Below are 12260 nucleotides of genomic sequence, written 5' to 3'. Positions count from 1 at the left end.
CAATAGGGGACCCGGGCTCAATCGCGACAACCCCTCCCGCAATTTCGCGGCAATCCGGGCAATTTTGGCACCTCCCGCTCAACAACTTTGGCGGATGGATGTAATCCTCGGCACCCCCCGCTCAACAACGGATATAATTCTCGGCAGCCCCCCCCCCCCGCTTTACAACTTTAATGCTCCAGGGGAGACCCCTTCACAGCAATTACCGAAGGCGGCCATGGGAAGAGGTAAGAAGCCCCCCCCCGCTCAACAACTTTGATCGGGCGGCAGACCCCCCCCCCCCCCCCCTCCACAACTTCGATATGTCGGTCGGCGGATCCAGCAGCCCCCCCACCACTCCTCAACAACTATGATCGGTTAGTGGTAACAACCCAGCCCCCCCCTTCTCTGCACCAGGGGGCCCCTTCGATTATTAAGCCCAGGGGCCCCCACCACCGTAAGTCCGGCCCTGCCTAACAGTCTAAGTTTGCGGGAAGTGGGTTGAATAATGCTACCTGTCATTTGGAAGTGTTCCGGTACTGGATCACAGAGTGGTGAGAGTGCAAAGGGGCAGTGCCAGAGAGGAGGTGGATTTGCAGTTATAAGAGTAGTAAGTTCTTTTTTTTGCAGAATCTTACCTTGGTGGATTCAGCATCTGTCCCCGTCCGGCTTTAACACTGAGAACCGAGCCATCAAACACCACCGATCGCTCAGTCCTCAGAGCTCCCTGAGCAGAGAGCTGGTGACTGTCAGTCACCAGCTCTCTGCTCTGCATTTTCCTCACTCACTGAAGTGCTGGGCTGTAGAGGGGCAGGAGTGGTCGTCTCAGGCTCTCAGTGGTTCGCTAAGACGCTGAGCCGTCTGCCGTTCCAGGGATGCGGGCAGATCCCGACTTTATTGTCGCGATCTTGCCTGGACCGGCTCTGTGACGTCAGCCCTGTGTTCCATTGGAGAAGTACAGCCAAATGAGCTTAGCTGTACTTCTGCTTTAAATACATTTTAAAACACTAACAAATAAAACACTGGAGATCAGTTTAACACCAGTTGCACCATATTGTGATGTGTAGACTACATGAAGGACTCAAGCATATATAGCAGATATTTGAGTATCTGGCCCTCTGTGTGTAGCAAGCTTTTATTGCTGGGTGAAGGGAATGCCTCGTACACACTAGGGTTGTCCCGATACCACTTTTTTAGGACCGAGTACAAGTACCAATACTTTTTTCATGTACTCGCCGATACCGATTACTGATACTTTTTTTTAAATGCAGCCTTGTGTCCCCAAATGCAGCCTTGTCCCTAAATGCAGCCTTGTCCCTAGATGCAGCCTTGTTCCTAAATTCAGCCATATCCCTAAATTCAGCCATGTCCCTAAATTCAGCCATGTCCCTAATGCAGCCATGTCCCTAATGCAGCCTTGTCCCTGATGCAGCCTTGTCCCTGATGCAGCCTTGTCCCTGATGCAGCCATGTCCCTGATGCAGCCTTGTCCCTGATGCAGCCATGTCCCTGATGCAGCCATGTTCCCTAATGCAGCCATGTCCCTAATGCAGCCTTGTATCCCCTAAGAAAAATCCAAGTCCCCCCCCCCCCCCCGCCGCTGCCGACATCTAGTTGATCAGCGCTGGGGGAACATAACAGCTTTCATTTGAATAGCTGTGTGTTCCCCGCCGCGCCTCGTCATGTATAGACACTCCCCCTTGCCCGGGCACTTTGATAGACAGATCACCCGTCCAATCCTGGGACGGGTGATCTGTCTATCAAAGTTTCTGGGCAAGGGGGAGTGTCTATACATGACGAGGGGCGGCGGGGAACACACAGCTATTCAAATGAAAGCTGTTGTGTTCCCCAAGCGCAAATTAACTAGATGTCGGCAGCGGCGGGGGGGGGGGGGGGACTTGGCTTTGTCTTAGGGGACTAGGCGGCAGCGGCAGCAGCTCTCCTCTCCTCCATACAAGGACTGCTCTGCTCCGCTCTCTGCCCCCTCTCCACCCGCACTCCACCAGCTCTCGGGGAAAAAATAAAAAAGTATCGGTTCAGGCATCGGGAGCATTTGCGCGAGTACAAGTACAAATGCTCAGTATCGGTCCCGATACCGATACTAGTATCGGTATCGGGACAACACTAGTACACACGATCGGAATTTCCTATGAAAAAACATTTTCAGCGGATTTTCCGACCGTGTGTATGCCCCATCTCTTTTTTTCCGAAGGAAAAAAATTCTATTTGGAAATTCCGTTTGTCTGTATGGAACTCCGACGGAGAAAAAACAATGCATGCGCAGAATCAAGTCAACGCATGCTCAGAAACATTGAACTTCATTTTTCTCGGCTCGTCGTACGTGTTGTACGTCACCGCTTTTTTGGCGGTCGGAATTTGGTGTGACCGTGTGTATGCAAGACAGCTTGAGCAGAATTCCAGATGAAAAACCTGTCGGAGTTTATTCCGACGGAAAAAACAATCGTGTGTACAGGGCATTAGGCTACATAGTTTGCAAAAGTCTGTCTGATGCCGCGTACACACGATCATTTTTCGGCATTTAAAAAACAATGTTTTAAAAAAATGTCATTTAAAATGATGGTGTGTGGGCTTCACATCATTTTTCTGGTTCTGAAAAATGAGAAAAAAATAAATCCGAACATGTTGCATTTTTTAACAACGTTTTAAACAATGTCGTTTTTCGGGTTGTAAAAAATGATTGTGTGTGGGCTTAAACGACGTGAGAAACCCGCGCATGCTCAGAAGCAAGTAATGAGACGGGAGCGCTCGTTCTGGTAAAACTACCGTTCGTAATGGAGTAAGCACATTCGTCACGCTGTAACAGACAGAAAAGCGCAAATCGTCTTTTACTAACAGGAAATCAGCAAAAGCAGCCCAAAGGGTGGCGCCATCCGCATGGAACTTCCCCTTTATAGTGCCGTTGTACGTGTTGTACGTCACCGCACTTTGCCAGAGCATTTTTTTTTAACGATCGTGTGTGGGCAACGCCGTTTTAATGATGAAGTTGGAAAAAAAATCGTTTTTTCTAGAGGCTGAAAAACGTTGTTTTTTACGAGCCGAAAAATTATCGTGTGTACGCGGCATAAGATATTTGTACTACATTAAAGTGGAGGATCACCCTAAAAACTAATTTTTAACATTAGAGCCAGTACATTTACTTTTGGCAGGTAATTTTTTTTTCTCTCCGTACTTACCTTTATATCCTGATTTTGACCAGGGCTTCCGCGTTCTGATGACTCCGGGACTGGGCGTTCCTGTCCCAGCCTCAGGGTTCCGATGACTGGGGGACTGGGCGTTCCTATCCTTCGGTTTGATGATTGAGGGCTTGTGAAACAGGTCCCCTGTCGCACAACGCGCGTCACCAGATTCCCGGAGATAGCCGAGCTGCGAGTCGGCACTATACGGCGCCTGCGCCCGCCGTGTAGAGCTGACTGCGCAGGCGCCGTATAGTGCCGACTCGCAGCTTGGCTATTTGCGGAAATCTGTTGACGCGCGTTGTGCGACAGGGGACCTGTTTCACAAGCCCTCAATCATCAAACCGAAGGATAGGAACGCCCAGTCCCCCAGTCATCGGAACGCGGAAGCCCTGGACAAAATCAGGATATAAAGGTATGTACAGAGAAAAAAAAAATTACCTCCCGGAAATAAATGTCCTTAGTATCATTAGTATGCTAGATCTAATTAAAAAAAAATATTTTTGGGTGAACCCCCGCTTTAAAGTGGAACTTCAGTAATTTTTCATCTTTCTATTAAATCTTCTGCCCTTGTTGTTGTTTTAACTTTTTTATAGTAAAACATTTTTTTCTACCAGTAAATACCTTATACAGCCCAGTTCCTATTTCTTGTCTGGTAAAAAGCCTAGGCTTATGACATCATGCACAGCTCTCTCTGTCACTCTCGTGAGAGTTTGCAAGGAAGGGAGGGGGAGGACTCATGAGAGAGCCAATGAGAGCTGCAGAGCTGGAGGTGTGCCTCTGTGTAAATCCAGGAAGTGAACAGGCAGCAGCTTCAGCTGCCCACAGTTGAAATGGATGCCGCCAGACTCAGTGGAGGGAGATTTCTGCAGCATATTTGGCAAGTAAAGAATCAAAGTATATATAAAATAATATGCAAAGTGGTTGGAGAGAAGCTTCAGAGTGGCAAAAGATGTTTTTATTACAAATGATGTGAGCAGGCTGCAGTTCCTCTTTCATTTTGATGTATAGCAAAGAAGTGGTTAAATCGGAAAATAGCATGAGATTAAAACCAACAGAGTAGTTTAGCAGTAAAAATATCTTCCTGTTTGGTAAGTACAGTAACGGCTGTCTGAGACAAGCACATTCATTTTATTACTCAAACAAACAGCCACATAGATCAATACAAACAATACAAACAATCAATACAACCTACTAATGTACACCAACAAGCACACATATACAGAACATACACATTGCTATAAACAATACCTGAAACTGGAGCTGCATGGGAATATTAACCCCTTCCATACAGGGCACTTATACACCCTCCCGCCCAGACCAATTTTTAGCTTTCAGTGCTGTTGTACTTTGAATGACAATTGCGCCGTCATGCTACACTGTACCCAAACTAAATTTTTATCATTTTGTTCCCACAGACAGAGCTTTCTTTTGGTGGTATTTGATCACCTCTGGGATTTTTATTTTCTGCACAAAAAAAAAAAAAAAAATGACCGAAAATTTTGAAAAAGCAAGTTTTTTTTTTGTTTCTGTTATAAAACATTGTAAATAAGTACGTTTTCTCCTTTACTGATGGACACTGATGGTACTGCACTGACGGGCACTGATGGGCACCGATGAGGTGGCACTGATGTGGTGGCATTGATGGGCACTGATGATGGGCACTAATATGCGGCACTGATAGGCGGTGCGGATGGGCACGGATAGGCGACACGGATGGGCACGGATAGGCGGCATGGATGGGCACGGATAGGCGGCATGGATGGGCACGGATAGGCGGCATGGATGGGCACGGATAGGCGGCATGAATGGGCACTGATAGGCGGCATGGATGGGCACCGATAGGCGGCATGGATGGGTACTGATAGGCGGCATGGATGGGCACTGATGGGCACTTATATGTGGCACTAATGTATGTTGTACTAATGGATGCCAATCAGTGATGCCCATTGTGGGCACTGATTGGCATCCATTGCGGGCACTGCTTGGCATCCATTATTTCTGTCATTGTCATCCCTGGTGGTCTAGGGTGGCATACCTGTGTTTTGCATTGTCATCCCTAATGGTCCAGTGTGGGCATCCTCGGGGGGGCTGTGCTGATAATCGATCAGCACAAACCCCCCCTGTCAGAGGAGCAGCCTCTATACCGTATTTATCGGGGTATAGCGCGCTCCCGCGTATAGCGCACACCCCTAAAGTTGCCCGAATTCCTGTGGAAAAAAGATGTTTTGTCCTTACAGTTTTGGTGTCTTGCGCGGCGTCCATCGGCGGCCTCGTCGGGTCCGGCGTCTGTCTGCGGCTTCGGGTGTCCTCTTCGTCGGGTCCGGCGTCCTTCTGCGGCATCCTATCATCCTCCCCGCTCGTTTCCCGCGCCGAGTTTGAATACTGCGCCGACATATACCGAGCTCAGTACACTTGTGTATCGTCGGGCAGGCTCGGCAACTCTCGCGCTGACGTCCTGTACGCTCAGGACGTCAGCGCGAGAGGCGCCGAGACTGCCCGAAGATACACGAGTGTACTGCGCTCGGTATATGCCGGCGCAGTATTCAAACTCGGCGCGGGTATCGGCGTATACCGCGCACCCACGATTTTGCCCTGATTTTCAGGGCAAAATAGTGCACGGTATACGCCGATAAATACGGTACATTTCATTTTTCCTATAACACTATTTATATATCTTCCATACTTTTATAGCGGGAACCTTAAAGGGTGACAAGTATAAGATGTCCACCTGTTCTCATCTGGTTGAAACAAATTGATAACTGAATCATCAGATGCCATGTACAGTATATATTTTTTGCATTAAAAGCATTTCTTTCAACCAGAATATTATGAAGTTTGTTTAATATCTGTTAGACAAGTAGAAACTTTGTATCTGTTTTATTTTAGGATCAAGCGAAAATAGTTGGAATGGTTCATTTTCAAATGAAGACAGTAGACAACGAAGCATACAAGGTAAACGGTCATAACGTTAATAAACATTAACCACTTACCCCCCGGACCATATTGCTGGTCAAAGACCAGAGCACTTTTTGCGATTCGGGAATGCGTCGCTTTAACTGACAATTGCGCGGTCGTGCGACGTGGCTCCCAAACAAAATTGGCGTCCTTTTTTTCCCACAAATAGAGCTTTCTTTTGGTGGTATTTGATCACCTGTGCGGTTTTTATTTTTTGCGCTATAAACAAAAATAGAGCGACAATTTCGAAAAAAAATTATATTTTTTACTTTTTGCTATAATAAATATCCCCCAAAAATATATAAAAAAACATATTTTTTCCTCAGTTTAGGCCGATACGTATTCTTCTACGTATTTTTCGTAAAAAAAAATCGCAATAAGCGTTTATTGATTGGTTTGCGCAAAAGTTATAGCGTTTACAAAATAGGGGGTATTTTTATGTAATTTTTATTAATATATTTTTTTTACTAGTAATAGCGGCGATCAGCGATTTTTTTTCGGTACTGCGACATTATGGCGGACACTTCCGACACTTTTGACACATTTTTGGGACCAGTGGCATTTTTATAGCGATCAGTGCTATAAAAATGCATTGGATTACTATAAAAATGCCACTGGCAGTGAAGGGGTTAACACTAGGGGCGGGGAAGGGGTTAAGTATGTCCCTGGGTGTGTTCTAACTGTAGGGGGGGTGGCCTCACTAGGGGAAACACTGATCCTCTGTTCATACATTGTATGAACAGAAGATCAGCATTTCCCCCGCTGACAGGACCGAGAGCTGTGTGTTTACACACACAGCTCCCGGTCCCCGCTCTGTAACGAGCGATCGCGTGTGCCCAGCGGCGATCGCGCCCGCCGGGCACACGCAAGGGAGTCAGGGGCGAGCGGAGTCAGGCTAGTGGCCGCTCTAAGAGCCGACGTTATACTACGGGCTCTCGCCCAGGAGAGCCGACCTGCCGCCGTAGAATGACGGCGGCTGGTCGGCAAGTAGTTAAGCCCAGGTTCACACTGGGCTGCGGGAGTGAAGCTGTGCGAGTTCAGCTGAACTCCCACGGCTTCACTCCCGCTGGCAGTCCCGATTTCGGCCGCGATTCCTGACCTGACCAGAGCATTTTTTGCTATTCAGCACTGTGCTACCTTACTGCCAATTGCGCAGTCATGCAACATTGTATGCAAATTAGATTTTTATAAAACAATGTTACCACAAATAGAGCTTTCTTTTGGGGGTATTTAATCACCACAGGGTTTTTTTTTATTTTTTTCATTTTTTGCTATACAGAATACACAAAAAAAGACAGAAAATTCTGAAACAAAACTCAATATTTTCTATTCCTCTTATAAAACATATTTAATAAAATCAAATTTCTTAATAAATTTAGGCCAAAATGTATTCTGCTACGTAGTCTGACTAGTCCTTGGTTTTTGTAGTAAGTGTCCTTTACTCAGGGCCACCATCAGGGGGTACAGGCATTACACCTGTAAGGGGCCCGGCTGTCCCCCCTCCCGTTTTTTGGTTTACACCTGTAAGGGGCCCAATGGTCCCCAGGGCCCCTTACATGCCTGGCCGGCCTCCTTCCCGTTTTTTTTTTTTTTTTGCATTACACCTGTAAGGGGCCCGATGATGCCCAGCCCCACCCCCCCTAATCATCTTGCATCAGGAGAGAAGGGATTACACTTTTTTTTTCGTCAGCACCCCTCCCTTCTCTGCTCCAGGGGGGCCCTGTCCAAAGCTGTGTAAGGGGCCCCAAAATTTGTGATGGCTGCCCTGCCTTTACTATCGCAAATCCTTGTATCCAACATCAGGTATTAGCAGCCATGCTCCAATATGCCTCCTCACATGGAGACCCACTCTCTCTCACTGAGAGATAGGACTAGCTGCCTTAAGACCCGGAAGGAAAACATTAAACTGCGGTCCATGGACTTGGGAGTCTGTCCCACCCAGAGCTCTATCATACTCCCAAAAAAAACAGCCCCGGAACAAACTTTACCAGCACAGGGTAAAGAACTATCCTTCTTTATCCTGAAGTCTTTGCTGGTATAAATCTAATGCCGCGTACACACGATCATTTTTCGACATGAAAAAAAAACACAACATATTTCGGCATGTGGAAAAAACAACGTTTTTCCAACTTCATCATTAAAACGACGTTGCCCACACACCATCGTTTTTAAAAAATGCTCTAGCAAAGCGCGGTGACGTACAACACGTACGATGGCACTATAAAGGGGAAGTTCCATGCGGATGACGCCACCCTTGGGGCTGCTTTAGCTGATTCTGTGTTAGTAAAAGACGATTCACGCTTTTCTGTCTGTTCAGCGTGATGAATGTGCTTACTCCATTATGAACGGTAGTTTTACCAGAACGAGCGCTCCCGTCTCATAACTAGCTTCTGAGCATGCACAGGTTTTTAACGTCGTTTTAGCCCACACACGATAATTTTTTACAACCCGAAAAAACGACATAGTTTAAAACGTCGTTAAAAAAAATGTTGTCGTTTTTCAGAAGCCGAAAAATGATTTGAAGCCCACACACGATCATTTTAAATAAAAAAATTTTAAAACTACGTTTTTTTCATGCCGAAAAATGATCGTGTGTACGCGGCATCAGAATCCGTGGAGGAACATATATCCCATCAATTACTTTTCCTGTCATTTTAGTTTGTTTCACAGGCACCCTGCTACTATATATATTTATATTTCACACACACGGAGAGTATATATCCTTTTATCATCAACATAATAAATAATGAAAAACATATACTGAATGCTATGGGCCAGATCCACATAGCGCGGCGCTTCTTTACGTCCGGCGTAGTGTATCTCAGATACACTACGCCGCAGTAACTTACAGCGTATTTCCCGTATCCACAAAAAATTTGCGCCGTAAGTTACGGCGGCGTAGTGTAACTGTGTCGGCGTAAGGGCGCGCAATTCAAATGGATGAGATGGGGGCGTGTTTTATGTTAATACGTCTTGACCCGACGTAAATGACGGTTTTTCTGAACGGCGCATGCGCCGTCCGTGGGGGTATCCCAGTGCGCATTCTCCAAATTAACCCGCAACAAGCCAATGCTTTCGACGTGAACGTCATTCTACGCAAAGCCCTATTCGCGAACGTTTTACGCAAACGACGTACACGACGGAAAATTCGACACTGGCCCGACGTCCATACTTAACCTTGGATACGCCTTATATAGCAGGGGTAACGTTACGCCGAAAAAAGGCTTACGGAAACGACGTAAAAAAAATGCGCCGGCCGGACATACGTTTGTGGATTCGCGTATCTAGCTAATTTGCATACTCAACGCGGAAATCGACGGAAGCGCCACCTAGCGGCCAGCGTAAATATGCACCTTAGATCCAACGGCATACTAAGACGTACGCCCGTCGGATCTAGCACAGCTTCAGGCGTATCTTGTTTTGTGGATACAAAACAAAGATACGCCGGAGCAACCTAGAAGTTACGCGGCATATCAATAGATACGCCAGCGTAACTGCTTCGTGGATCTGGCCCAATATGTTCCCTTAAAATAACCAAACTGTCTACTCTACATGATATCAAACCCGGTTTTTAATGTTTTTTTCTTTTTAGAGTCAGCAACACGATACAGAGAACAGATAAGACAGTCTATCCTTCAAACGTATGGATTTAGGGACAAGGGAGACCCCAGAAGCTCTTGCAATCCAATGTTTGTTGAACCACTAATTAAGATTATAAAGGTCAGGCAAAGAAGTCGAGCTGATCAGACCCCGGAGGCTTCCAGCGCAGAAGAAATAAAGAATCTGTTTCTGAAGACCAATCCTACGCAAACACATGTTATTTTACTGACCGGAATGCCAGGAACTGGTAAGACGATGATGGCTCACAGGATCTGCTACCAGTGGGCACTAGGAGAGTTCAGCCAGTATACATTAACTTTTCTTTTTGAATTCCGCCAGCTGAATCGGATCAGTAGACATTTTACGCTCAGGGAGCTTTTGTTCAACTTGTTTTTGATGCCAGAACTGTATTTGGAAGAAGTGTATGAATTTGTAATCCAGAATCCACATAGGGTCCTTATCATATTTGACGGACTGGATGAGTTTGGAGGACAGTTCACAGCCAGTCCACCGAACTTTGCACTTGACGTTGACCAGATGACGTCCATTTCTCATTTGTACACATGCATTCTTTTTGGGAAAGTCCTGCAAGGTTGTACGATAATAGTCACTTGCAGATCGAAACTATTTAACAGTCTTCCTCTCGACTACATTGACGACATTGCTGAGGTTTTGGGATTCAATAAAGAAAAAATTGTACAATACGTCGACGACTTTTGTAGCACAAATGCACTAAAAGATGACATTTTACTTTATTTAGGAGAGAATAGCAAGTTGATGCACTTGTGTTTTGTTCCCGCTTTGTGTCACATTGTATGTGTTTGCCTGGAGCACCTTTTCAACGCATCTGTGCGGTCAGGTCTTCCTCAGACAATTACACAGTTTTATATGGAAATGCTAAAGATTTTCATTCAGAAAAGACAGACGTCTCAGACAGATGAGGCAACGATGCTGAATCCACTTCGGTCTCGGATCTTTGAATTAGCGCATTTAGCACATAACGGACTTGATCAGAACAAAACCATCTTTTACTCTGGGGAAATTTCAGAAGAGATAAAAGTCTTTGCTGCAACCCACGGACTGCTGTCAGTCTTTGAGGTCAAGAAATTTGACAGTACCACAGGCTTGGGTTATTCCTTTGTGCACCTTAGTTCTCAAGAGTTTTTTGCTGCTTTATACTTGATCATGGATGAGACGGTAACGCCATCCTCACTACATAAAAGACTTAGTCTAAAATCCAAGTGGAATTTAAAATTTAAGACAAAGGAAGAACTTACAGATCAGTTTCATATATTCCTTTCTGGGCTGTCATCCAAAGATTGTCGACCGTTTCTTCTCAAGTTGTCAGAACACAGTGAAAATTCGATCCAAAAGAAACAAGAAACCATTCTAGAATCTCTAGTGAAATTGGCAGACACCCAACTCACGGGGCCCAAGCTGATCGAATTGTGTCACTGCATTTATGAAACTCAGGATCAAAAATTAGCAAAGCGCGTCGGGAAGGATTTGGCCCACAAGTACGGACTGAAAAATTTCAGGATCACCCCAGTAGATATGACAGCTGTGGCGTTTGTGGTTAAACATGGATCATGCCTGGTTTCCTTAGATTTTGCAGGATGCCCTATGGAGCTGGAATGCTTGGAAGTCCTAGGATCATGTGAAAATGTGGAAAGCCTAAGGTAATGTCAGTGCACATCTTAAAGGGGAGTTCCAGCCTTTTTTTAAGTTTATTAAAAGTCAGCAGCTACAAAAAGTGTAGCTGCTGGCTTTTAATAAACAGACACTTACCTGCTCCAAGGCTCCAGCAACGCGCCGGCCGGGGCTCCGCTCCTCGCCCCCCCTCGCCGGCCGGCGTCTTCATTCCTAGTGTGGGCACCCGGCAGTGACAGCTTTCGGCTTCACGGCTGGGCACCCACTGCGCATGCGCGAGCGCCACTGCGCAGGCGCGAGCGGTGTGGCGCCGTCCGATTGGACAGGCGCTCGCCTACAGGGAGGGGCTGCAAGAAGGCGATTAAGCTAATCGCCTTTCCAGCCCCTCGGCGGAAGGAGGAAGTGGGACAGGAAGTCCCCTTCTCCTGAAGCCCCCACTCCCCCCCCCAAAAAATTACATGCCAAATGTGGCATGTAAGGGGGCGAGAAGTGGGTTAAGTGGAAGTTCCATTTTTAGGTGGAACTCCGCTTTAACCACTTGCCGATCAGAGCACGACGATGTACGTCGGCACAATGACACGGCTGTGAAAATGTTAACCGCGTATCTGTACTGCGTCGGCCGGGCGTACGTTCGAGAATTGGCGTATCTAGCTGATTTACATATTTCTAGGCGTAAATCAGCGTACACGCCCCTAGCGGCCAGCGTAAATATGCAGTTAAGATCCGACGGCGTAAGAGATTTACGCCGGTCGGATCTAATAGAAATCTATGCTTAACTGATTCTATGAATCAGGCGCATAGATACGACCACGCAACTCAGAGTTACGACGGCGTATCCGGAGATACGCCGTCGTAACTCCGTTGTGAATCCGGGCCTGAA

General features: G+C 46.5%; 1 protein-coding gene across 1 annotated transcript in view; it reads left to right on the top strand.

Moving 5' to 3' along the window:
- NLRC5 (NLR family CARD domain containing 5) overlaps positions 1-12260 on the top strand; it is a 186265-nt gene that overhangs the window by 19177 nt on the left and 154828 nt on the right. The window contains exons 3-4 of the mRNA XM_040329168.1: positions 6062-6127; positions 9723-11409. Of these exons, the coding sequence (XP_040185102.1) occupies positions 6062-6127; positions 9723-11409 (1753 nt within the window). The remainder of the gene's footprint in view (positions 1-6061; positions 6128-9722; positions 11410-12260) is intronic.

The sequence above is a fragment of the Rana temporaria genome, chromosome 11, assembly GCF_905171775.1.
Source record: "Rana temporaria chromosome 11, aRanTem1.1, whole genome shotgun sequence".
In the NCBI taxonomy this organism is placed as follows: Eukaryota; Metazoa; Chordata; class Amphibia; order Anura; family Ranidae; genus Rana; species Rana temporaria.
The sequence above is the reverse complement of the archived record's forward strand: the minus strand, read 5'-3'. Positions and strand labels throughout refer to the sequence as shown.